At 41.9% G+C, this 27,846-nt stretch overlaps 2 protein-coding genes across 3 annotated transcripts in view; one reads left to right on the forward strand and one right to left on the reverse strand.

Annotated features, from left to right (window-relative positions):
* Positions 1 to 340: 340 nt before the first annotated feature.
* LOC134752582 (uncharacterized) lies at positions 341 to 20,362 on the reverse strand. Its single transcript, XM_063688251.1, has 8 exons — positions 20,107 to 20,362; positions 18,369 to 18,580; positions 17,171 to 17,739; positions 16,740 to 16,823; positions 15,529 to 15,631; positions 14,342 to 14,448; positions 7,568 to 7,717; positions 341 to 6,088 (listed from the first exon to the last, which is right to left on the reverse strand). Exons 1-8 carry the CDS (start codon positions 20,235 to 20,237, stop codon positions 6,008 to 6,010), a joined length of 1,437 nt encoding a protein of 478 aa, XP_063544321.1. The 5' UTR covers positions 20,238 to 20,362; the 3' UTR covers positions 341 to 6,007.
* Positions 20,363 to 22,079: 1,717 nt separating this feature from the next.
* Positions 22,080 to 27,846, forward strand: part of LOC134752769 (protein ERGIC-53) — a 182,043-nt gene continuing 176,276 nt past the window's right edge. The window contains exon 1 of one of the 2 annotated variants that reach the window (XM_063688464.1): positions 22,080 to 22,293. In XM_063688464.1, the coding sequence (XP_063544534.1) occupies positions 22,134 to 22,293 (160 nt within the window). In that variant the 5' untranslated portion in view covers positions 22,080 to 22,133. The remainder of the gene's footprint in view (positions 22,294 to 27,846) is intronic. The other variant, XM_063688463.1, reaches the window with a different exon arrangement.

Consider the following 27,846-nt stretch of genomic DNA (forward strand, 5'->3'; position numbering starts at 1 on the left):
ATCTAAAAATGAAAACTACATAATGCAACGCGCCAATGAATTGGCACCGTGCGAAGTGCATGGTGGAGGTAAGTAAAAGTAGTAAAACGATCGCAGCGCATAAGGTGGCAAAAATTGGCAACTAACGGTTGTTAGCGTCTTTAACATTTCATACCAGTTATATGGGTCGAAAATTTCGTGTACGTGTTTATGTACGTTTTGTTTTTTCGTTTATGAGACGGAACAGATTAACATACATAAATACCGTTCATAATCATAACATTTTGCTTTCCCGTAATCGGGTAATAAAAGCCACAGAGTTTTCAGATCCATTTTTATTAATATTTATATAACAATCAGTCTGTCAGTATCAAAATACAGATACCCATATACTTGGTCCTTACTGGTCATAATATATAGAGTAAAACCAAGCTTAAGAGGGAAGAATCGCTTCGCGATCCTAACGAAATAACAGTACTTTTTCTATGAAATATACTAACTAAATCTTAACAAATCACTTTGATTTTGATGTCGATCGCTTTAGATTTCTAGGTAGGTTCCAAGGTAGCAGTGACGTCAGCGACGTCATAATGACGTCATAAAGACGTCGCTGACGTCATAATGACGTATAAATGCTACCTGGGTTTCGTTTTTTTTATTGCAAATTAAAAAAAAACCTATAAACCTAGTCTTTCATTGTGTCAATAACGTACTAAAACTAAAAATCACGGAGAATGGAAAATATTTAGAAGTGAAAAAACATTTTCTCTTTTTGTATAAACGAGTAAGTTATTCCCTCTTAAAATGTACAAAATCGTATTTGAGCTGGATCTAAAATAATAATAATAATTTCATAGGTACTGGTTGGATCTAGATTTCAGACTCAAATTGCCAATAATTGACATATTTAATAGATGTGAATGTAAAATGATATCTCCACATTTAAGATTGGTTGAACTCTAACAGACTTACGAAGGAGATTTACACAAAAATTCTGCCGCTATAAACATATTTGCGCCAATTCATTTGAATTGGCCACATAATCAATTAATAATAATTGGTCACGATTGTATCTATTTAGATACAAAAACATTGCATGGTCAATGTGGATTATGGAGAAGATCGTCTAAAAGGGAAGACCGTATACAAGCTCTTTCGTCGCTTTTAACTTGAGTTCAGTTCAGTTCTTGGTTCTTATGGCATCTGTCCATTGGGACAATTTTGCCAGCATCAAGGTTGTGAGAGCAGAATTTCAGTATTAGATCTTGATCCAGTCCGTGTAGATGCTTGTTCGGTTGAAGAATCTAAACTTCTATAGTATTAAAAGTAAGAAAAAAGGGGCGTCCAGAAAAACCAATAGAAACTATAGAAAGTAATGAGCCAACTGCCAGGATCATCTTTGCTTTTTTTAAGGAAATTTAGGGGAAAGTTTGAATAAACAAACAGGTAAAAACTTTTGAAAGGGGCTAGAGCTTGATATTAGAATCTTTCATAAACTTAGCAAGGACATAAACAAAGGGAGTGTTAACACTGTTTTATGTTTCATTGTATGAGTGAGACATATATCAGTATACAGTCAGAGCTGCCATTTTATTGGTAAATGTGATACACAGATAGATATTTTCATTCACTAATTTCATTCGTGCCAGCTCTAAAAAAATAAGAAAAAGGAATCTGACGAATGTGTCTTAGATCCGTGAATCGACCTGAACACACTCCATTTTCCAGGAGGTCGGTAGAAAAGGAGTGAACTCAGCCTCTTCGTTTTTGACTGTGTCTGAACAACATACGTATACAAATGTGTCTTTTCCAAGCAAAAGGTACCACATTGTCGCTTACTAATAAGAACGCGCTAACAGGTTATTCATATGGGGCATTTTCTATTAAAAGGGACCTTATTGTCGATGGCGCTTACGCCGCACAGCGTCGCGCGGCATTGTATTTCGATCGGAGCATCGTTAATAATGGCGTAAGCTCCATCGACAATAAGGTCCCTCTTTATAGAAAATACCACATATAAAGATGCAAGCAAATTTCGTCCTCATTTTAAGTGACAATGTGGTACCTTTTTCTTGAAAACATCACAAATATTTACGAGAGTACTCTAGCCTTATGACGTTCTTCCCTGCCATAAATTTCATATGCCGGTCTTCACCACATTAACCTTAATACTATTTTTTATAAGTATTTCCATATCTTGTTTTAATAAACTATGTAAGTTACTGCAAATAATGCTTATTGCGGCATTACACATTTTTTTTAGAAAATAGACACAATTTTTTGTCAATATCATGCAAAAGTACAAAAATATAAACTCCGTAAAACACGTTTACGTTACATTGCCAATGTAGACTAAGGCATTGTTAATAACAACATTTTTATGGGCCCCAGGCCTGAAATAAACCAATATTTAATTTAATTTAATTGCGTTTTGATCAATTCATTGGCAGAAATGTGTAAAGTTTAAGAAACGTGCCGCCGTGTTTGACAGCTTAAGAAGATGGCACTGTACGGCGCCATATGTTTTATGGGTTTAACGTCAACTTTTGACAACCAGTCACCGGATAATATACTGATCCGTACAGCGCCATCTACATTAGCTGTCAATCGATCCACGAACCAATTCGAACCTCGAATATGTCTTTAATGTGTTTTTAAGCAAAATGTGAGACGGAAATACACATTAGACCAGTGGTTCCCAACGTGGACTGGGCTTCGACCCATCTAACAAAAACTGCATAAAATATTATTGGTAACGCTCAGATAGCCCGATTGGTCGGAATGTCGTCGTATGTTTCAGGGCCCACTCAATATTCGCTCACGACCCATTGATGGGTCGCGTCCCATAGTTGGTAAGAAAGCTGTAAAATATCGAAATTTTGTGTGATGTAATAATGGACGACCCCCAACGTACATACTTGATAGTATACTTGGTAGTAGTATATTTACTACTGATGTAGTAAATAGTAAAAGGAGATAGAAACTATACTCAATGATTGAAACTGAAAGGACCAGTCATCGGCACCTGTTTTAGTAAGTCAACACTACACTGCTATATGGGGCATTTTATATGAAAAGGGACCTTATTGTCTATGGCGCTTACGCCGCACAGCGTCGCGCGGCATTGTATTTATATCTGAGCATCGTTTATAATGGCGTAAGCGCTATCGACAATAAAGTCCCTTTTTATAGAAAATACCACATATATATGTATAAGATCAATGGTGCCAGCAATAGGTGGGGTGCCGATTTTTTTTAATATTTGGCCTCTATTTTGCCTTTATAATTATAACTGAATAAATAACGATTCGTAAACTTTATTTGTATATAATTAAAAAACTTAATACTAACATTTTGAACACATTTAGGAACCAACGTATTGAGTAATACTAACATTTTGAACACATTTAGGAACCAACGTATTGAGTAAAGAACATTCATTATAATAAGGTACCTATAGCAGTAGGTCACTTAGGAGGGCATTCGCAGCATATCATTATGGCATTTTTGTGAACATCAGGATGACGTATCTATATCAATAAATGGCGATCTTATAAATACAAGGTTTAATGTGAATGTGGGGCAGACCGTCCATCGGGTAAGACCGTCTGCAAGCTCTTTCGTCGCTTCTAACTCTTGCGCTTGTACACATACTCCGCTTACATAAGGGCGGTAGAGCAGTACAGGTACCGGTACTTATCTATACATCTTATAAAACAAAGTCCCCCCCCCCCCCCCCCGCTGCGTCTGTCTGTCTGTATGCATGTATGTTCGCCTATCAATAGAGTGATTCTTGAGGAAGGTTTAGGTGCATAATTTGTTAAGAGTAACCTACAAGAGTACAAATTATACATATAAACCTTTCTCTTGAATCACCATCTATTAAAAAAACCGCATCAAAATCCGTTGCGTAGTTTTAAAGATCTAACATAGGGACAGACAGACAGCGAAAAGCGACTATACATATATGTATAATGTTTCAAAAACCATTTCTTTTATTGATATACGATACACACCCCGCCACCCGCTCACCATTACTTACACTAAATATTTAGATAAACATTTCTCGAATTACATTTGTAAAAGTTTCAAAATAATTATTTCTGATTCATAATGAATAAAGGCGGTTGTTTTTTCAACCTAAACAACGATTTAGAAAACAGCACAGGTATTATATACAGTGTGGAAAGATAAGTCGGGCCCTGGAGGGAAACTACCTTAAATCCTTAAGCTGGCTCATTTTACTTAAAGGAGACATTCCTTTATTTAAAAAAAGAAATAAAACTGCATTCAAAGATTTTCTAAAACTCGCTTGCCTCGCCCGGGACTCGAACCAACTAAAATTAAAAAAGCAAACTCCCTATTTTATTATACTAATCGATAGTATTATTATTCAGGATAAAATTTCTCTAACAAACATTTGGTTACTGTTCACTTTCAACAAGTAAAAAACACTTGCTAATTTCAATTAATTTCAACGGCGGCGGCCGGCACGAGGGGGCTCATTTCGATCAATTTATCAGTTAAATAATTTAAGTGTAAAAAAATTGATAGTAAAATAATGTTAGATTTAAAGATCATTTTTATTTTTATGACCAAATGTTTGTTAGAGAAATTTTATCCTGAATCAGAATATTATCGATTAGTATAATAAAATAGGGAGTGTTTGTTTTTTTAATTTTAGTTGGTTCGAGTCCCGGGCGACGCAAGCGAGTTAAAAAAATCTTTGAATGTAGTTTTGTTTTTTTTTTTAAATAAAGGAATGTCTCCTTTAAGTAAAATGAGCCAGCTTAAGGATTTAAGGTAGTTTCCCCCCAGGGCCCGACTTATCTTTCCACACTGTATACTAGTACATTACGATACATGTGCGAAAAATGGAAATTCGCAACGAGTGGTGACATGACCGATGGGAGTGTTTTAAATCGACACGAGTTGCGAATTACCTATTCGCACATGTATTTATGGGAATCAACTTTTAGAATACTGATTTCGTGACTACCTAGCAAAGAAAAATCGATTTTACAAAAAAACATGTTGATTTTTTTACTTTTTAGTTTACACGGGCATTATTAGATACATAAGTATTTAATTAATACATTAAAATCAACTTGATCAGATAAAAGTTACATTTTGTACGGTAACGCAACAGAAAAATACAAAAAAAGGCGTGTCCCTGATTTTTGTATAAGAGAAAACCTTTTTTCTGCATAAATTTTAATGTGCTAAATACTTATGGATCTAATAATGCCCGTATAAACAATAACCTCGTAAGGCCCACCATACAAAGTTTTCCTATTTTTAATTAGAACCTTGTATAGTAGATATTAGGGTGACTTTCGTTTGTTTCAGAAAACAATGAAACAAAAGAAATGCTTTATTTAGTATTTGAAAGTTTCAAATTAGATTGAAACAGAGTGTACATTATACAGATTGGGCCTTACCTTATAAAGTAAAAAAAATCAACACGGTTTTTGAAAAAATCGATTTTTCTTTGCTAGGGAGTAAAACACGAAATCAGTTTTAATAACAAAACTTCCGTGAGACACAGACATATTAAATATATTAATAACGGGTCACTCACGTGTTTTAAGTCGAAAACGCTCGACATGTTTCACTCCGTACCGAGGAGCGTCATCAGGAGCTTGCGTCGACGGTGACCGACCGGTGCGGACGGCGGTACGGAGTGAAACATGTCGAGCGTTTTCGACTTAAAACACGTGAGTGACCCGTTATTGATATACACGAAATCAGTGTTATAAAAGTCGATTCACTCATTTAACACAACAAACAAAATTCTATTATATTCTATTCTATCTCACAGTCAAGTGTAAAAATAGAGGTGCATATAACTTGCTCAAAAATGTATAGTAATCTAACAAACCGCTGATAATCATTTGTCCCTGTTTGTTACAAAGAGACACAATTTAACCAAGGTTGCTAAGTATTATGAAGGGGAAAGACACATCTAATACATTCAATAAATCTTTTATACGTAATTATAGGTTTTAAACTCCGAATAGAAAAAAAATCACAACCTGTAGGGCCGCCCCATCCGGATCCCCACCCTGAGCCGCCCGCGCCCGCGCCCGAGCCCCACCTCACTTTGCCCCTGAAATTAAAAAAATAATAAAATATTCTGCAAGTAGGCCTCCAGGGATCTATTTCTCGAACCGTACTAGTCTAATATTATTAGTGTGTTGCCATGGTATCCCATACGATTTGACAGTTAGTGGACTAATAATATAAGTAATACCGTTCGAGAAATTGGCCCCTGGGCTCTTTTACAAGTCAATACATTGAGGAGATAGACCTAGTGGGTAGTGACCCTGCCTATGAAGCCGATGGTCCCGGGTTCTAATCCCGGTAAGCGCATTTAATCGTGTGATGAGCACGGATATTTGTTCCTCAGTCATGGGTGTTTTCTATGTATTTATATATTACATACATATATTATTGTCTGAGTACCAACAAGATCTATACAGAAGAAGATTCGCATAGATGGCGCCATCATAGCTTGCCCCTTCTATCAGATTTGGCTTAAAGGCCTGACATCCTGGGATTCATGGGCATAAAATTCAATAACATAAAAAAAACAACAAAAAACACAATTTTAGGGATTGGCAAGCTATGCTGGCGCCATCTGCTAAATACTTCGACCGGCCAACCCCATTCAAAAACAATGATATCTGCGATCGGGGCACGCACGCCCGCTCGCTCACGCTCAGCGAGAGTGAGAGTGAGAGAAAAAACTGAACTCACGGCGCCTTAAGCTAACAGAATGTATCCAAAGTCCATATTATACCTGTCCAACTTGTCCCGTCTGCCTCTGCGAGTCCGGGGTGTTCCAGGGCACGATGGGATCGTTAAAGCGAAGGGGAAGGTGGTACTGGGTGGGCCCGGGGTCGCGGCAGGGACCGGGCAACCCTTTCCGCGATAAAACCCTTTCAATGGGCGTCCCTTAAACACGGCTAACACATTGAAAGACTTTCCCTTTTGATCTGCAAGCCCATTCATACCCCTACCTTTGACTAACCCTTATCGAAAAGCTAACCAAAAATAAGGCTAGCCCTTAATAAGGGTTACCCTTATCTTTAAGCGCTTTTTATAAAGGTTTCCCTTTGCGTGAAAGAGACAGGATTAATATATGTCTACGCTAGTGTATGAAAAGGAAAGAAAATACGTGCCTAGTCAAAGAACGCCGCCGTCGCCGCCGACGATCGCTCGGATTCGAAGTAATGTGCTTTATGAACAAGGTAGACGACTTAAATTAGCACGCTTATATGCTAAAAGGGAAGCCTTTTATAAGGCTAACCCTTATAAGCAATATGCAAGGTGTTGTTGAGCGGATGATAAGGGTTTTGTAAGGGTATTTGGGCTACCGATTACACAAATGTGTGTACACAAATATAAGGGTTTTTAAAAGTAAAATGAAGGGTTTCGTCTGGCAAAGGGTATGGTGAGTTAAGCCTTATGCAATACCCTTATAAAACCCGGATAAGGGATAGCGGGCCGGTCCCTGGGTCGCGGACTGGGATTTCATCGGAAGTAAATAGGTAGTTTTGAGGATATCTGTGGTGAAACATGTTACCTGTCCAGCTTGCCCGGTCTGCCCCTGCAAGTCCGGGGTGTTCCGTAACGAACTGGCCACGATGGGGTCGTTAAAGCCAAGAGGAAGGTGGTACTGGGTGGACCCGGGGTCGCGGACTGGGATTTCATCGTAGGTTTCCTTTGAGGATATCTGTGTGGAGAAAAATGTAATTTAGCAGCGAAACATGGCGAAGCTTAATAGGTAGAAACATAGAAGATGAGTAGTAAAGGTCAATATCACGGGCATTTCAACCGCTTAATTTCTCTGAGTAAGTTTTTAGGGTTCCGTACCCAAAGGGTAAAAACGGGACCCTATTACTAAGACTTCGCTGTCTGTTTGTCTGTCTGTGTGTCTGTCTGTCTGTCTGTCACCAGGCTGTATCTCATGAACCGTGATAGCTAGACAGTTGAAATTTTCACAGATGATGCATTTCTGTTGCCGCTATAACAACACATAATAAAAACAGAATAATATAAGTATTTAACTGGGGCTCCCGTACAACAAACGTGATTTTTTGGCCATTTTTTGCGTAATGGTATGGAACCCTTCGTGCGCGAGTCCGACTCGCACTTGGCCGGTTTTTGTTGAAGTCTCTACATTGCAATAGGGTACAGCCACCTAAAGGCGCATTAGAGAGTGGATCAGCTACACTGATTAGAAATTGCCTACTCCAGGGGCCCGTTTCTCAAAAGCACAGAATAACTAATAGTACTACCGTACAGAAAATACACTCCTTCACAAAAGTCAGATTTAGGTATGAAATTATACCTACACTCGCCGCCTGCAAGCAAAATTGAAACTTATAACCGCGCACGAACCGTGAATCTCCTTTGCGCGCCGCAGTTTTATGACCGAGCGGCGAGTGTCGGCGTGGGTTGTCACTTGACAAGTTTTTGTACCTATACCCACAGAATAACTAATAGTACTACCGTCAAAAGCTTGTAACTTGTAATACAACTTTTATTTTTGACAGCTTTTGTTAGAAAGAGACTTCCACTTGTATTACAAGTTACAAGCTTTTGAGAAACGGACTTCAGAGCACACAGTTGCTGTGGCCGAAATCGGTCAGGAGAGCATCATCATCATCACATTGCAATGTTTTTTTTGTTTTTTTTATTACAAAAAGCATTTGACCGCAATCTCACCTGATGGTAAATGCCGATGCAGTCTAGGATGGATCATGCTTACCTAAAAGATGTCTATTCACTCTCGATTTAAAAAGATCCATTCACTCTCGATTTAAAAAGATCCAGAAATCTGGTGGTCAGGGATGATGAATAGTCAGACTATCAAAAATATCACCAAAATAGCAACTTCATTGTCCCTGCTTCCCCTACTTTTTCCCCATTTTTGTGTCCCATTTTCCTGTTTTTCATTGTTATTTGAAAAACGGTTGAAGATATAATATCGTACCCTCACACTGTAAGGGCACGATGAGACTACATGCATATTTGCAGCTATGTGTACCTGTTCGCGGAGGGCAGCAGAATGTCGAGCCACGGTTCCGGCAGTGCCCTCACACTGTAGGGGCACGATGAGTGCAGTATGATGAGGTGGGTAAGTGTACCTGTTGGCGACGGTGTGTCTCGTGCAGTAGTTCGCGGAGGGCAGCAGAATGTCGAGCCACGGTTCCGGCAGTGCCCTCACACTGTAGGGGCACGATGAGTGCAGTATGATGAGGTGGGTAAGTGTACCTGTTGGCGACGGTGTGTCTCGTGCAGTAGTTCGCGGAGGGCAGCAGAATGTCGAGCCACGGTTCCGGCAGTGCCCTCACACTGTAGGGGCACGATGAGTGCAGTATGATGAGGTGGGTAAGTGTACCTGTTGGCGACGGTGTGTCTCGTGCAGTAGTTCGCGGAGGGCAGCAGAATGTCGAGCCACGGTTCCGGCAGTGCCCTCACACTGTAGGGGCACGATGAGTGCAGTATGATGAGGTGGGTAAGTGTACCTGTTGGCGACGGTGTGTCTCGTGCAGTAGTTCGCGGAGGGCAGCAGAATGTCGAGCCACGGTTCCGGCAGTGCCCTCACACTGTAGGGGCACGATGAGTGCAGTATGATGAGGTGGGTAAGTGTACCTGTTGGCGACGGTGTGTCTCGTGCAGTAGTTCGCGGAGGGCAGCAGAATGTCGAGCCACGGTTCCGGCAGTGCCCTCACACTGTAGGGGCACGATGAGTGCAGTATGATGAGGTGGGTAAGTGTACCTGTTGGCGACGGTGTGTCTCGTGCAGTAGTTCGCGGAGGGCAGCAGAATGTCGAGCCACGGTTCCGGCAGTGCCCTCACACTGTAGGGGCACGATGAGTGCAGTATGATGAGGTGGGTAAGTGTACCTGTTGGCGACGGTGTGTCTCGTGCAGTAGTTCGCGGAGGGCAGCAGAATGTCGAGCCACGGTTCCGGCAGTGCCCTCACACTGTAGAGGCACGATGAGTGCAGTATGATGAGGTGGGTAAGTGTACCTGTTGGCGACGGTGTGTCTCGTGCAGTAGTTCGCGGAGGGCAGCAGAATGTCGAGCCACGGTTCCGGCAGTGCCCTCACACTGTAGGGGCACGATGAGTGCAGTATGATGAGGTGGGTAAGTGTACCTGTTGGCGACGGTGTGTCTCGTGCAGTAGTTCGCGGAGGGCAGCAGAATGTCGAGCGACGGTTCCGGCAGTGCCCTCACACTGTAGGGGCACGATGAGTGCAGTATGATGAGGTGGGTAAGTGTACCTGTTGGCGACGGTGTGTCTCGTGCAGTAGTTCGCGGAGGGCAGCAGAATGTCGAGCCACGGTTCCGGCAGTGCCCTCACACTGTAGGGGCACGATGAGTGCAGTATGATGAGGTGGGTAAGTGTACCTGTTGGCGACGGTGTGTCTCGTGCAGTAGTTCGCGGAGGGCAGCAGAATGTCGAGCCACGGTTCCGGCAGTGCCCTCACACTGTAGGGGCACGATGAGTGCAGTATGATGAGGTGGGTAAGTGTACCTGTTGGCGACGGTGTGTCTCGTGCAGTAGTTCGCGGAGGGCAGCAGAATGTCGAGCCACGGTTCCGGCAGTGCCCTCACACTGTAGGGGCACGATGAGTGCAGTATGATGAGGTGGGTAAGTGTACCTGTTGGCGACGGTGTGTCTCGTGCAGTAGTTCGCGGAGGGCAGCAGAATGTCGAGCCACGGTTCCGGCAGTGCCCTCACACTGTAGGGGCACGATGAGTGCAGTATGATGAGGTGGGTAAGTGTACCTGTTGGCGACGGTGTGTCTCGTGCAGTAGTTCGCGGAGGGCAGCAGAATGTCGAGCCACGGTTCCGGCAGTGCCCTCACACTGTAGGGGCACGATGAGTGCAGTATGATGAGGTGGGTAAGTGTACCTGTTGGCGACGGTGTGTCTCGTGCAGTAGTTCGCGGAGGGCAGCAGAATGTCGAGCCACGGTTCCGGCAGTGCCCTCACACTGTAGGGGCACGATGAGTGCAGTATGATGAGGTGGGTAAGTGTACCTGTTGGCGACGGTGTGTCTCGTGCAGTAGTTCGCGGAGGGCAGCAGAATGTCGAGCCACGGTTCCGGCAGTGCCCTCACACTGTAGGGGCACGATGAGTGCAGTATGATGAGGTGGGTAAGTGTACCTGTTGGCGACGGTGTGTCTCGTGCAGTAGTTCGCGGAGGGCAGCAGAATGTCGAGCCACGGTTCCGGCAGTGCCCTCACACTGTAGGGGCACGATGAGTGCAGTATGATGAGGTGGGTAAGTGTACCTGTTGGCGACGGTGTGTCTCGTGCAGTAGTTCGCGGAGGGCAGCAGAATGTCGAGCCACGGTTCCGGCAGTGCCCTCACACTGTAGGGGCACGATGAGTGCAGTATGATGAGGTGGGTAAGTGTACCTGTTGGCGACGGTGTGTCTCGTGCAGTAGTTCGCGGAGGGCAGCAGAATGTCGAGCGACGGTTCCGGCAGTGCCCTCACACTGTAGGGGCACGATGAGTGCAGTATGATGAGGTGGGTAAGTGTACCTGTTGGCGACGGTGTGTCTCGTGCAGTAGTTCGCGGAGGGCAGCAGAATGTCGAGCCACGGTTCCGGCAGTGCCCTCACACTGTAGGGGCACGATGAGTGCAGTATGATGAGGTGGGTAAGTGTACCTGTTGGCGACGGTGTGTCTCGTGCAGTAGTTCGCGGAGGGCAGCAGAATGTCGAGCCACGGTTCCGGCAGTGCCCTCACACTGTAGGGGCACGATGAGTGCAGTATGATGAGGTGGGTAAGTGTACCTGTTGGCGACGGTGTGTCTCGTGCAGTAGTTCGCGGAGGGCAGCAGAATGTCGAGCCACGGTTCCGGCAGTGCCCTCACACTGTAGGGGCACGATGAGTGCAGTATGATGAGGTGGGTAAGTGTACCTGTTGGCGACGGTGTGTCTCGTGCAGTAGTTCGCGGAGGGCAGCAGAATGTCGAGCGACGGTTCCGGCAGTGCCCTCACACTGTAGGGGCACGATGAGTGCAGTATGATGAGGTGGGTAAGTGTACCTGTTGGCGACGGTGTGTCTCGTGCAGTAGTTCGCGGAGGGCAGCAGAATGTCGAGCCACGGTTCCGGCAGTGCCCTCACACTGTAGGGGCACGATGAGTGCAGTATGATGAGGTGGGTAAGTGTACCTGTTGGCGACGGTGTGTCTCGTGCAGTAGTTCGCGGAGGGCAGCAGAATGTCGAGCCACGGTTCCGGCAGTGCCCTCACACTGTAGGGGCACGATGAGTGCAGTATGATGAGGTGGGTAAGTGTACCTGTTGGCGACGGTGTGTCTCGTGCAGTAGTTCGCGGAGGGCAGCAGAATGTCGAGCCACGGTTCCGGCAGTGCCCTCACACTGTAGGGGCACGATGAGTGCAGTATGATGAGGTGGGTAAGTGTACCTGTTGGCGACGGTGTGTCTCGTGCAGTAGTTCGCGGAGGGCAGCAGAATGTCGAGCGACGGTTCCGGCAGTGCCCTCACACTGTAGGGGCACGATGAGTGCAGTATGATGAGGTGGGTAAGTGTACCTGTTGGCGACGGTGTGTCTCGTGCAGTAGTTCGCGGAGGGCAGCAGAATGTCGAGCCACGGTTCCGGCAGTGCCCTCACACTGTAGGGGCACGATGAGTGCAGTATGATGAGGTGGGTAAGTGTACCTGTTGGCGACGGTGTGTCTCGTGCAGTAGTTCGCGGAGGGCAGCAGAATGTCGAGCCACGGTTCCGGCAGTGCCCTCACACTGTAGGGGCACGATGAGTGCAGTATGATGAGGTGGGTAAGTGTACCTGTTGGCGACGGTGTGTCTCGTGCAGTAGTTCGCGGAGGGCAGCAGAATGTCGAGCCACGGTTCCGGCAGTGCCCTCACACTGTAGGGGCACGATGAGTGCAGTATGATGAGGTGGGTAAGTGTACCTGTTGGCGACGGTGTGTCTCGTGCAGTAGTTCGCGGAGGGCAGCAGAATGTCGAGCGACGGTTCCGGCAGTGCCCTCACACTGTAGGGGCACGATGAGTGCAGTATGATGAGGTGGGTAAGTGTACCTGTTGGCGACGGTGTGTCTCGTGCAGTAGTTCGCGGAGGGCAGCAGAATGTCGAGCCACGGTTCCGGCAGTGCCCTCACACTGTAGGGGCACGATGAGTGCAGTATGATGAGGTGGGTAAGTGTACCTGTTGGCGACGGTGTGTCTCGTGCAGTAGTTCGCGGAGGGCAGCAGAATGTCGAGCCACGGTTCCGGCAGTGCCCTCACACTGTAGGGGCACGATGAGTGCAGTATGATGAGGTGGGTAAGTGTACCTGTTGGCGACGGTGTGTCTCGTGCAGTAGTTCGCGGAGGGCAGCAGAATGTCGAGCCACGGTTCCGGCAGTGCCCTCACACTGTAGGGGCACGATGAGTGCAGTATGATGAGGTGGGTAAGTGTACCTGTTGGCGACGGTGTGTCTCGTGCAGTAGTTCGCGGAGGGCAGCAGAATGTCGAGCCACGGTTCCGGCAGTGCCCTCACACTGTAGGGGCACGATGAGTGCAGTATGATGAGGTGGGTAAGTGTACCTGTTGGCGACGGTGTGTCTCGTGCAGTAGTTCGCGGAGGGCAGCAGAATGTCGAGCCACGGTTCCGGCAGTGCCCTCACACTGTAGGGGCACGATGAGTGCAGTATGATGAGGTGGGTAAGTGTACCTGTTGGCGACGGTGTGTCTCGTGCAGTAGTTCGCGGAGGGCAGCAGAATGTCGAGCCACGGTTCCGGCAGTGCCCTCACACTGTAGGGGCACGATGAGTGCAGTATGATGAGGTGGGTAAGTGTACCTGTTGGCGACGGTGTGTCTCGTGCAGTAGTTCGCGGAGGGCAGCAGAATGTCGAGCCACGGTTCCGGCAGTGCCCTCACACTGTAGGGGCACGATGAGTGCAGTATGATGAGGTGGGTAAGTGTACCTGTTGGCGACGGTGTGTCTCGTGCAGTAGTTCGCGGAGGGCAGCAGAATGTCGAGCCACGGTTCCGGCAGTGCCCTCACACTGTAGGGGCACGATGAGTGCAGTATGATGAGGTGGGTAAGTGTACCTGTTGGCGACGGTGTGTCTCGTGCAGTAGTTCGCGGAGGGCAGCAGAATGTCGAGCCACGGTTCCGGCAGTGCCCTCACACTGTAGGGGCACGATGAGTGCAGTATGATGAGGTGGGTAAGTGTACCTGTTGGCGACGGTGTGTCTCGTGCAGTAGTTCGCGGAGGGCAGCAGAATGTCGAGCCACGGTTCCGGCAGTGCCCTCACACTGTAGGGGCACGATGAGTGCAGTATGATGAGGTGGGTAAGTGTACCTGTTGGCGACGGTGTGTCTCGTGCAGTAGTTCGCGGAGGGCAGCAGAATGTCGAGCCACGGCCGCGGCCAGCGCGGGGCCTGTTAATGCCGTTGCTGGTTCTGGGCCTGCAAAGTATAAGTGGTTTAGGATACTACTAGGGAACCAAAGATAGATCCGTAATAGATGGATACAGTCTAAGGAAAAACGTGCCTCGAAAATCAAGAAAATTTGATTCTCGATCAGAGGGCGCCACTAGCTTTGGCCTACTGTCGTATAGATGGCGTTGACGGTATCGTTTGTTATTTAACAATTTTAACGCATATCAGTGAAAGAACATGGGTCAAATCATATAAAAATAATTAATGCAAATAAAAAAATCATTTATCCATATTTATATACATTATATCGTATTTTTATAAATCTTCATTTTTAGTTTTAAAGTGTATCGATAGATGGCAGTGAATTTTCTGTGGTTACAAAATTTACTATGACAGTGTAAAATTTGTACAATTTTATCAATAAATGTATCTTATCTTATCTTATCTTAGTACCGCTCTATCTTATTATATCCCTCTTTGTAGGGAACTAATCAATTATTTAGCATAAGTGCCGGTCACCATAAGGTACCATTACCCGTGGAACGTCACGTATACTCGTAGCTCGAACCTATGTATATTGAATATAACATATGGCTTATAATCTAGCTGACCTATAAACATGCCTTTCAATCCATTGCGTTTTGAATCTTTACTTTAGCAAATCATAATGAGGGCTAACGCGTATGAATTCGCCGCTAGGGGCGCTAGTGTAGATGGTGGTCTTTTCCATAGTTCGAAATGTCAAATGTCACTTGTAACTTCAATGACTGATGTTCTTTAGTCTTTTGGACCACCATCAACAGAGGCGCCAACTGGTGAGCAAAAAACGATAGCCCTCATTACATTTATCTTGGTTAGTTTTGAAAAAGAAAAATTATAAAGAAAAATTTCATACAATTTTTTAACTGTAGGTCTGCATAAAAACTGCCATTATACTACCTAAATGAAGACTGATCATTTTTGCGGAAATTTCTACACAATCTTACCCGTTTCACACAAAAGCAATACAAACGGAGCAGCCAGGTCGATCTGCGTAGAATGCGGAGCGAGCGCGGCACCGCGAATCAATTCGCCACCGAACATCGCTGTAGTCTACAGGTGACTCACCGAGCAGCAGGTCGATTTGTGTAGAATGCGGAGCGAGCGCGGCGCCGCGAATGAATTCGCTGCTCGCCACCGAAGGCAGGCTATCGCAGCGAGACACCGAGCTCTATCACAAAAACATTCAATAATTCCAAGTTTTATATACAAATATAATTTTAATATATTTACATATAGTTTCATATAGGTATAACATTTAAAACTTTCGCATTTTGAACACATATTAAATTACATTTACAATCGGGTCTATCGCGAATTTATTTTGTTACCTTTATTTACCGACGTTTCGACACAGGTTTCACTGGTCGTGGTCGCGGCTAACTCACGTCCCAGCAAAATGTCAAAACAGATTTGTGTGACTACCCCACGAAAAGTGTATTTAAAGTTTGGGGTAGACATCACATTTTGAAACCGCCCACTACACATAAATGCCGCGACCACGACCAGTGAAACCTGTGTCGAAAAGTCGGTAAATAAAGGTAACAAAATAAATTCGCGATAGATCCAAGTTTCATATTCTTACGAGTAACACACAAGTGTCACAATATCCACCTTATATGAACTATGATGCATAGGACCCGGATTTGGACCCGGGTATGTCCTTAAACTACGTTCAAAAGGACCCGGGTATGTCCTATTGTCCTTAAACTACGTCCGAAAGAGAGGTATGGGCACTGTGAATGACATCTCGCTTTGTGTGGTAGGGCACAGGACAGCGGATGTCATTCCAGATCTAGAGCAGAGCCCAACTGGGGAAGTACCTCCACCTTACAGAAAACCGCAGCCAAATAACACTAGACCCTACTAATAGTGTTGTGTTCCTGCCGGTGAGTAAGGTTGCCAGAGCTCGAGGGAGAGGAGTGTTAGGGTCGGCAACGCGCATGTAACTCCTCTGGAGTTGCAGGCGTACATAGGCTACGGAGACTGCTTAACATCAGGCGGGCCGTATGCTTGTTTGCCACCGACGTAGTATAAAACAAAAAAAAAAGGTTTTCGTCTAGGCAGTGCATATTCGGAGGCTCGTCAATTTGTGACGATTGCATGTGTAAGTGTGTCGAAATACTGGAAACTCGACTAAACAACACATGGGTAATTCTAGCTCCAACCACTCCAGCTAACACTGGATACTAATTAACGTTTAAAATATGTTGATACAGTTGATCGCCCTTTCCCTTTCCCTCTCCCTCTAGCCTAGCATTCGCTCGGTGTGGACTCACCAGGTCGCGCCGCCAGTCCCCGTCCACGGCGTCCTCCCCGCCCGGCCCGCACACCCCGCCCCCGCCTACACCCAGCGCCACTGTCTCTGAACACAACACAACGATTCACTTTATCAACCTTAATAACTGACCTTATACCTATTTATTTCAAAATATGTAGTCTTCATAATGTTCAATATATTCACTTTCTTTTATCTCAATATAATAAAGATACAGACAAGTCCTAAGTGCGATAAAAATCTTAAAACAATTGACTGGATAGTTCTTTTTCTAAATGTCGTTCAAAAAATAGCAGAAAAATCCTTTGTAAATACGAAAATAAAAACGAAATTAACCAAAACTAGCACTTATTCGAACTAAATCATATTAAATATATAATTCATTTAATTTGATTTGATTAATAATATTTATTTTTTTAATATTTAAATAGCCGTACCTGCCAGCCACCCCGGTTCGCTCCATGCCGCGCCCTCTCCCGCGCACCACTCCCGGTCATCCCACTCTATCCCCTCATTCATCACATCATTTTGGGGCACAAATGCATCACTTTGCCCTCTATGGGGCACGTCGAACTCTTGGTAGCACGAGTTATAGTAAAACACACTTGCATATTTTGGGTCGAATTCTGTATGTTTTGTGTATGTGGGGTACTTTGAATCATAAGTAGGGTAGTGTTGAAAGTTTTGATTCAAGTACAAGTCTTGCTGTATTTTATTGTAGTTGTTATCAAAGATAGGACAATTAGCGTCTTGAAGGTTGTGTTGAGGGTATGTTGGACAGTTAATGTCTTGATTTTGTAAAGGGTATATTGGATCATGTGTGGGGCAATCGCGAGTAGGGCACGGTGGATCAAACGTGGGGCATGGTGGGTCAAAAGTGGGGCATGGTGGATCTTGGATTGGTTCAGGGTTCCAGAGGCGGTGGCGCTCCGCCCAGCGTTGGATGGACCAGCGGGGCGAATAGGGGATCCAGGGGGGCTCCGATTGAGATGAAGGCTTTCCTGTGGAGGATAATAATTTAATAAATTTATTTTATATTAAGCAGAAACGTTTTTAAATTAAATTCAATTAAAATTCATTTATTTCGAGTATCTGATGACTCATAAGTACATAATACAAACATTAAACAAAACACAAACATTAAACAAAACACAAACATTAAACAAAACACATACATTAAACAAAACACAAACATTAAACAAAGCTTTTAAGCCTCCACAGCTCAGTAGGTTGCAGCGATCGGACCGGTGTTCTGAAAGGTCGCAGGTTTGAGTCTTGCAGGAGGCGGTGAATTATTTGATTTTATTTAATATAAAAATATATAGAAAATTAATTGAATATTAAAAAAAACTGCTGAGATTTACACAACTATATATGTGGTATTTTCTATAAAAAGGGACCTTATTGCCGATGGCGCTTACGCCATTATAAACGATGCTCCGATATAAATACAATACCGTGCGACGCTGTGCGGCGTAAGCGCCATTGACAATAAGGTCCCTTTTCATAGAAAATGCCCCATATTAAAATCTACCCTCTAGAAGAGCGAAAAAACATAAATAATCAAAATGATTTTTTATGTTTTTTCGCTCTATCTCGCAATTTAATGATGATACACTTCCAAGTATACCTGTCTCAGTTTCGAGGACATCTTTCAAGATATCCTGGCCTTCCACCACTGGGTCGTCCGACTCCGAGGCTGTCCCAGTCTCCGCCTCCACAAACGCTTCATCCAGGTTTTGCTGTTCCTCAGGCTCTGCTGGTTCTGGTGCTACTGGCTCTGTTTCCACTTCTGGCTTCTTGGGTGCCGGTGCAATGTTGTACGTCTGGTTGAGTTTTGCACTGAAATGGGGTCGGTACTTGGTAGTTGTCAAAGATTTTATAAATGGTGACAGAATAGGTTTTGATTGTTTCTATGAGATTTGGTTAACCCCTCATGTGCCGTGATTTTTTCAAATAGTTTTATTGTACGCGGATCTGTGTTCTAGCAATGATGTGACACAACTGACACTGGTACTCTTAGTAGGATTAATGGGGAAAATTCTCTAAATCTAATTTTAAATGTATTAGCAGGGCGCAGGGTGCGCGACAGCCGCCACAGTCTCCTGACCGTCGTGGATGACAGATGGGACAGTGGCCTGATAAGACACTGGTCCTCTCTGCATTTATCTTTAGCACCTAAGATAGTTATTTAAGTTTATTTTTAAGTTAACCGTAGTTATAAGTTTTATTTAACAACTAACAAAATATGGACAAACGTCTGAAATAAATGAATTTTATTTTTATTTTTTATTTTTATTAACATTTAAAAAAGTTATTGCAAAATCATTATAAGTTCAGGTGTACTAGATAGACTATTTTAGTTTAGAAATTTGGGTTGCCTAATCTATTAAGTTTAATTTTATCAATAAGAGGGCATGGTTTGATAATATTTAAGTACGGGAATATAAAATCCATGAGCAAACATTTAACCTAAATAATAATGTATTTAACCTTTTTTTTTAATAATTTTTTTTTTTTGAAGGATGTGTTTTCGTCACTCAGTGACGATGTCACCCCTGTACTGAGATCTATAGTAATAATGTTATAGTGCAGTATTACTTACACCACATTATTTTTAGGTATAGCTTGGATGATAAAATGTCATCCTGGCCTCGTCTGATAGTGGCGATGCCAGGACGATGTTGCAGCTACCTATGTTGGTAGCTTTGCTAAACGTCATGTCGTGACTTGATCCTGGGTGGACATATATTGCGCCCGGAGGAGTTAAAGTCTCTCGAAACCAAAAAGATCCTGCAGCTGTTTGAAGTTGCAGGTTTGGATCGAGAGTTGTAGTAGGTGGCGATCACAATAGATCAGAGATGGTCGCAGTGATACATAGGCTCTGGAGCCTTACATAGCCCCTATAAAAAGAAGAAGAAGAAGAAGAAACGTCATGTCACTCCTCAGCGCCTCGTTGCGGACACATTCCGTCACCACATGGTGAACATCTTCTATTTGATTGCATTCAGGGCAGTTTGGTGATGCAGCTTATTTCATAAGGTGCTTGAATTTGTTTGACGGTGTTTAACCTAATATGTATGATGGCAAAGTGGTAAGTGTACAGAGTAGCATTATGGATGTTTGTATTAAAAAATAACTCTATGGGTTATATTTGTAAATGTTTCAGTTCATGTCCTACATTTGCTGTAGGTGTATGGACGTTATATCCGTTCGAGAAGATCTTAGTTTTGAACCCAGGCTAGAAGGAATAGAATTAGTTGGCCCAATCTACTATGAAACTATGTTACGCACCATTTCATAACCAAAGTTTATGATATTTATGTATTAATCTAAATTGACTTATTCATGACTGTGTAATCACTTACTTGGTATTAGTACGTCTCTTGGAATCCTTCGCTTTACGTTCCTGGGAGGAAAACTTCCAGTTTTTCTGTTTTCTATAAAATTCAAGTTTACAAATAGCCACAAGCTGGGTTTTGGGCTTTTTCGAGGCCATATTATGAAAAAAATACTTTTAGAGTTTTAACAGAACACGCTAAATCTAGATATCTTATTAGAAGTTGTGGGTTTCGTGACTTCGCGTAAATTTTGTTTATTTTTGCCGGTAGATTTTTTCATTTATTGACCATTTATTGACATCTGTTAATTTTTTTTTTTTTTTTTTTTTCATTTATTACGAGCATTGGCAACTTGGCCATCAGCTCAAACATAAAACACAAAAGTAATTATACAGCTTATACCTAAAATCTAACTAATACACAATACAATCTAAATCTAAAAGTCATTACATTTTACATAAATTTTATGGTTATTTCAATCATTTACAGACTGCCAATAGTGTGAAGAACAAATTCATAGATTACAGGATATAATTGTTGATATTTCAAAAGGCCCTGAACGGAGCTTGAGTTGAATTGAAATTGCTGAATCGAACCACAGATAATAAAAATAAAAATTGACATTGTCAGACAAAGGTGATGTTCAAAAAACTCTTTTTCAACCATTTTTAAACAAATTCTGATTTACGGAAAAAAAATTGTATCTGCCTTTCTATCACAAGAAGGAAGTACAATAGAGAGGCAGATAACAAAATTTTGATTTACATTTTTCGCGATATAGTGTAAGCTGTACGCATAAAAAAACCGCAAATCGATGTACAGTTTTTAGCCGTTTCGCACACGCATACTAGAGGTCAAGACAAGATAAAAAAAATCCCTTAGGAGGGAATCCCGAGTTAAAAGCAAAATCAATAGGAAATAATTATTAGTTAAAAACAACAGGAATAAACATCTTTCATTTAACTTTCAGCCACTTTTTAAAGTCAGTATATCTACCACAAAAACTAAACAAACTATACCAACCAATGAAAAGGCCCAGTTAAAGGGTTAAGGGATTGTTAACATTATCAGTATGTTATATTTAATGGTCTCATTGTATATCTGCAAGTTTAAACTTATCTGTGACTGTTTGTTTCCTAAATAAAATAAAAAAAAGGTATTTCCCGTTGGATATATGGAATATCGACAGATATTACGTATCATTTTATGATTAATATGTACCGTATCTGCAGTACAGTTCCATAAGTCTCGTAAAATAAGTATAGAAGTAAAACTGCGTCACTTTGTAATATTGAAAAAAAAAATACTAAACGAAATTATTTAGTATGAAATAAGGAAATGAAATTTTGTTGTTACATCGTATCTGGAGGAGCCCAAACTTGGTATGTTTTAAAAATTATTTTTGTTTTAATTTAAAAAAAATTGCTGAAATCTACTGATGTGGTATATTTTTAGAATCGCCTCAATAATCCCTTTCATATGATACCACACACGATAGGTTACAAAAAATACTCAGCTCCCCTCATACTCCTCATAGACATAGTATATACAAGTAGCTCTAGACGCGCTACCGAGCGACCGAGGGTAAGAAAAAGAATATTCATATAAAATTTGGGCAGCATAGGATTTTTTCTCTTTCACTTATAAATTTTGGTGATAAGGACAAAGCATGGCACTATTTTCTCTTTCCTCTTATAGGAATCGCAATAACTATCTTTCTCTGTCAAAGAGTGTCAGGCCCTTGGCTGCCCCCCTAAGGGAAATTTTTTTAGGAACTGCGGGTCAAAAATTTTGTTTTTTTTTTGTTTTGTATGCGTGTGCCAAACGGTTAAACTGTGCATCGATTTGCGGTTTTTCTTTGAAATTGGGCTTGTACGGCTTCCACTAATAGGCCCTCATTACATAAATTTAGATATCATTAGACTCGCAGTTTGAACCTGATTAGACTTATTTTTTTTCTGACAACACTGTACTTCCACGTTCTCTTGACAATGTCACGACAAACTTCACTCGGTTCAGTTTTGACGTGACACTTACAGGGTCGGTCGACGAAAATGTTTTCAATAAAACTATTGTTCTGTGCGTTATTACTATGCTTCACAGTGCGTGCCAACAGCCAGACGGTGCATAGACGGTTCGAGTACAAATACTCATTCAAACCACCTTATTTGGCCCAGAAAGATGGATCGGTTCCCTTCTGGGAGTATGGAGGCAGTGAGTATTCGGCTTTTCTCATCATTTCTACTGTTGCGAGATAATATTTAGCCTTTAAAGTGAATGTAGCTTGTAGTCTAATCATATTTATAGCTTTAACCTTAATATTTTGTGTCACAAAAGCGTTTAAAATAAACATTTTTCGTTTATTGTTACGCTTGTTATCAGATCAGCTAGACACGTCAGTATATATCTGTCAGTGATGACAAGGACGGTCATATACGGAGAGAGTCAAGTGCGAGGGAGATAGCTGATTGTCAAAAATCATGTTTTTTGCCTTCCAACTCGACAAAGCTAGGCAGGGTGTGAAATTACCCGCTTCTTGTATGAAAATGAGGCTCATTTACTAAAATACAGTGTTTCAGAACGCGTACGCAATACGTTATACGTAATAAGTTTGTCCATGGTGATACCAGCCATCACGAAAATTTGATCTGTACATTTTTGTACTTTCACAATTAAATTTGAATACATTGATGATTTAACTTGTTGTTTCTGATTAAATGCTAGACAGGCTGGATGGGAAGGCTCTTTAGTGACAAGGCCTGTTGAGTGCCATATCACAATAAGTTAACATCCCTTAAGGTGCTTGGCTTTCCATACAAAAAGCAATTGCGTTTTATTAAGTCATTACACAATATTATAAAAAATAAAATAAAAATATACTAGTGTACTAAATTGAGCATTTTACTATTACTAACACTGGTAATTGCATTTAATAATATATCATGGTATAGTTCATCGTACAAGCACGCACGTATACACACACACACACACTCACACACACACACACACACTTTTAAGTAATTATCTTAGCAGTATAATAAATAATTGTAATAGACAAATAGTAAACATATATAATACAGATGAATATACTATAGCTGATAATGTCATATATCATCCTTGCTAAACTTTAAAATTGTATAAGTAACAGCGATCTGACCATCTGTATCTGTTTTTAACTTGTGTTCACAACCAACCTTTGCTGCATTGCTAGAACTGGCGGTGGTTTATTCCCTGATCACTATAAGACAGGTTTACCTAGTTTAGGGCTCAGGACACTATTCCTAGGCTGTCTAACAATAGAATAGAATACTCCTAAAAATGTAATTCTACTTTGTAATAAGCTGCATTTTTGATACACAAATAAATCATTTTTCATTTTCATTTTTCATTTTCATTTTCAATGTTCAATTTAGTTGCGAATGCGATGCGAAGATGTTTGTGAACTCAACCATACAAAGTTGTTTCATTGAAAGATTTAAGTTCAAACATGTAATGCAGCTAAGCATGACTGATTGATTTTCTTCACATGTTCACAACTTCATAATTTAAATAATCTTTCCTGTAAAAGTTCAGTTCAGTTCTTTATTTGCTAATAATACAGACAAAAGCCATGCAAATACAATAATAAAATATCACATAAATACCTAATTACACATCAGTTAACAATAGAACTAAAAAACAGTAAAAAAAACAAACAAAAAAAGATCTAGAAATAATACATTACCAATAATTAAGAAATGAATAAATAAGTGAGCTATAAGAGTGATTGATTCAGCAACAAGTAGGCCTAGCCCGGGATAATTGGATAAATCTTTGAATCTTTGAGGGGCGCGACAGTATCTCGCCCTCGAGATAGACTACCCACCTTTTTCTAACTGTATTAATTAAAGAGGGACGGGTAGTTCGTGGACTAAACGACTACTCGAGTCGCGACCATGGGGGGAAGAGCGTCCTCAAAGTAGTAGAAAAGTTGGTATCCAAAGGTTATCTAGAAGAGATCGCTCATTTTAGGAAATTAATTAAGTTAGTATCAAAGGTTAACTCAAAGAGATTGTTCATTCACGATAAGACTGCATGTTGTTTACTTCTACTCGTAATCATATTTTACATATTGTATTCTGTATTTATCAATATAAATATGTATAATCTTTCTGGTTTAACCCATTGGTTGACAGGTAGAGAATGCCTTAAGGCATTAAGTCCGCCTTTTGTACCTTCATGTATTGTGCAATAAAGTTTAAATAAATATATAAATAAATAATCGGAAGTCGATAAACGAAAAGTCCCTATGACAGCTCAAAAATGCTACGAGAATGCTACGAGAATTCTAAGAGAATGCTACGAGAATTTCCCTCACAAATTTTAAATGTCAAATACATTCTCGTGTGATGCCAAATACTTAAGAATCTTTCGTAATTCTCAAGTCTATTTTCGTTTTTAGAGCACATTCAGAACTCCACTAGAGTTGCAAGAGTCAATAGGCTACAGTGTCTGCTTTACATCAAGTGCTTGTTTGCCACCATCATTGAAAAAAACCTTTAGCAATCTACACAATGCATGCAAAGCAAATTATCATAAGAAATGATGCATTTTGACCAAGCATGTAAAAATCTTCACTTCAGAAAGTAATCTAACTAAATTGAACATTGTACAAACATGTATTACTTAATAGTTTATTAAAACTGCGTTGAAAAATAAGCTTTATTGACAAACATCAAAGTGCAATTTTCTGTTAGCATACAGTATGTGAAATAAATGGTTATTGAAGCCTGACACCAAAATGGACGTGCATTTTACGCCATCATAGCACTTTGGTGTGTACTCATTAAATACAATTGTTAATGCAGCATAATGTAGTCTTTTGGCTCTTGGTTATATCTTATTATAGGTACAATGTAGGTCATCTTATTTTCGAATCAAATATCATTAATTAGGGTTCCGTACCCAAAGGGTAAAAACGGGATCCTATTACTAAGACTCCGCTGTCCGTCTGTCCATCTGTCGAAATAATCTGTAATTGTGTCATCTCTATGTTTATTGTACAAAATTGTATTTGTCGTGTACCTGTATTGTACCAATAAAGATTATCTATCTTGTCATCTGTCCGTTTGTCTGTCACCAGGTTGTATCTCATGAACCGTGATAGTTAGACAGTTGAAATTTTCAAATGATGTATTTCTGTTGCCGCTATAACAACAAATACTAAAAAGTACGGAATCCTCGGTGCGCAAGTCCGACTCGCACTTGGCCTGTTTTTTTTTTAAATAACAGACCCATAGATAAATACCTTACAGACTAACATACCTACTTACAATAATTATAATCTACTAGCTTTTGCCCGCGACTTCGTCTGCGTGGTATCAGTAACAGCAGCTAGAGTTAGTTTAGCGCCTGGATAAAGTGTAACAGCAATCATTCAATTTGAGCATAAGATTGACACATCAGATATCAGGCAATTCATTAAATCTCTCAATTTCACCCCCCTTATCTTTAGGGATGATTTCCGACATAAAGACTATTCTATGTCCTTCCCCGGGACTCAAACTATCTCTATGCCAAATTTTAACTAAATTGGTAACACACAGATAGGCAGACTTTCGCATTTATAATATTAGTATGGATTAGTTTGTCATCAATATTACAACAATGATATTCTAATTAAAGACAAGATATAAAGTCTAATGTCACAAATTCAAATGAATGCCTGCAAAAAATAGCAGTATCATATATTTTTGCCGCTGCTGTAAATGGCTTAAACGAAATCGAATTAAAAATTGACAAGAAAATTTACAATATTTAATTGTCTTTGTGATAATAATGAAAATTAAGAAAGCATTTGCTTCATGCTATCTTCACTGTATACTTCTATTAGACTAAATGTATTTGAGACCGTATCTCATTGAAAATAAAGTTCAAATTTGGATTTCAACATATTTCATAGTTATAACATGTTTCCGCAGTAGCCTTCATTTCATTTAGTATGGTCGGGATTAGACACACACTGTAAAAAGATTACATTGATAAAGGTTATAAAGATTGAATACTTACTTAGTTATCTTTTTTAGGGTTCCGTACCCAAAGGGTAAAAACGGGACCCTATTACTAAGACTCCTCTGTCCGTCCGTCTGTCCGTCTGTCTGTCACCAGGCTGTATCTCATCAACCGTGATAGCTAGACAGTTAAAATTTTCACAGATGATGTATTTCTGTTGCCGCTATAACAACAGCCAGTCAGTCTCAGCTGCAGACCATCATGGACAAATTTTCAAGAGTTTGTGACCTCTTTTCCATTTCCATTAATGCCAAGAAAACCATCATACTAGCGCAAGGATGTTCAGAAGAGCCGGCGATCATGCTTAACGGTGCACCTCTCGAGGTGGTCAGTAAGTTTTGCTACCTTGGTTCGCTTGTGTCGAGCAATCTCTCGCTTGACGCAGAGATCGGCTCCCGCATCAGCAGAGCAGCCACGTTCGGGAGGCGTACAAGGGCTTGGGGTAACAAACATCTCACGGTAAAAACGAAAATGCTTATTTACCAAGCATGTGTCCTAAGCACACTTCTGTACGGAGCCAAATCCTGGACGACTTACGCAAAACAAGAACGCCGGCTGAACACCTTTCATATGCGCTGTTTGCGGAGCATACTTGGCATCACGTGGAGGGACCGCGTGACAAATGAGTCTGTTCTAGGCGAGACACAGCTCCCTAGTATCACGGCCACACTAAAGAAAAGACGAATGAGGTGGCTTGGGCATGTTATCGAATGGAACGGATTCGTTTGCCACGCCAAATCTTGCTAGGAGAGGTTGCGGACGCAAAAAGACCAATCGGGCGGCCAATGCTGCGCTTTAAGGATTGTGCGAAACGTGACATGGTTGCCTTTAACATCTCATGCAACCAATGGCAGAGACTGGCTGAAGACCGATCCATGTGGCGTCGTGTTATTCATGATGGTCTATCAAACCACGACGATGCCTGGTTCTCCTTACTAAAAGAGAAACGCATGAGGCGCCACGAGCAGGCCTCCAACCCCCGCCCATCTGGGGGAGCATACACCTGCTGCGTGTGTGGACGAGGGATCCTCTTTCGTATAGGGCTTTACAGCCACGAACGCAGGTGTCGAAACCGCGATGCTTCTTAAAACATCTGACACAGATGATAAAGGCCTATGTATAGGCCTATAGCATGGTGACAGACAGAGGAGTCTTAGTATTAGGGTCCCGTTTTTACCCTTTGGGTACGGAAACCACCCATATTTCTGTTGTCGCTATAACAACAAATACTAAAAAGTGCGGAACCCTCGGTGGGCGAGTCCGACTTGCACTTGGCCGGTTTTTTTTTTACTGAATTTTAGATCTTACTACATGATAATAAGAAATAAGAATGGGTACTATAGGTATAGGTTTTCTGTTAAATATTTTAATCTCATTGCTGCACTGCTTAGGTAAGATGTCAACAGGCGTCATGTCAGTCATGGCTAACAGGGAAAACAAGAAAAAAAATCTATATTTTTTAATTGATGTGGCAAACCCTTGCTATGCTCAGGATCTTATTTGCCAACCCTTATTTTTAATTAATTGCAATATTGATAACTGGGTTTGGTCTAAATGCTCCTGCAGATATATTATTCTATTGACCTCTACCACTTAACCTCTGGGTCTCCCTACATATGTGGTATTTTCTATAAAAAGGGACCTTATTGTCGATGGCGCTTACGCCATTATCAACGATGCTCCGATATAAATACAATGCCGCGCGACGTTGTGCGG

Source organism: Cydia strobilella, chromosome 25 (assembly GCF_947568885.1).
Source record: "Cydia strobilella chromosome 25, ilCydStro3.1, whole genome shotgun sequence".
Lineage (NCBI taxonomy): Eukaryota > Metazoa > Arthropoda > Insecta > Lepidoptera > Tortricidae > Cydia > Cydia strobilella.

Excerpts from the sequence above, each read along its gene's own strand:
- LOC134752582 (XM_063688251.1), bottom strand. The coding sequence starts at position 20,237 with ATGGCCTCGAAAAAGCCCAAAACCCAGCTTGTGGCTATTTGTAAACTT. Across the intron at positions 16,824-17,170 it reads CGGGGTGGCTGGCAGGTACG|ACAGTGGCGCTGGGTGTAGG; the intron begins GCTATTTAAATA and ends TTGTGTTCAGAG. Across the intron at positions 15,632-16,739 it reads GGGACTGGCGGCGCGACCTG|AGCTCGGTGTCTCGCTGCGA; the intron begins GTGAGTCCACAC and ends TTTTTGTGATAG.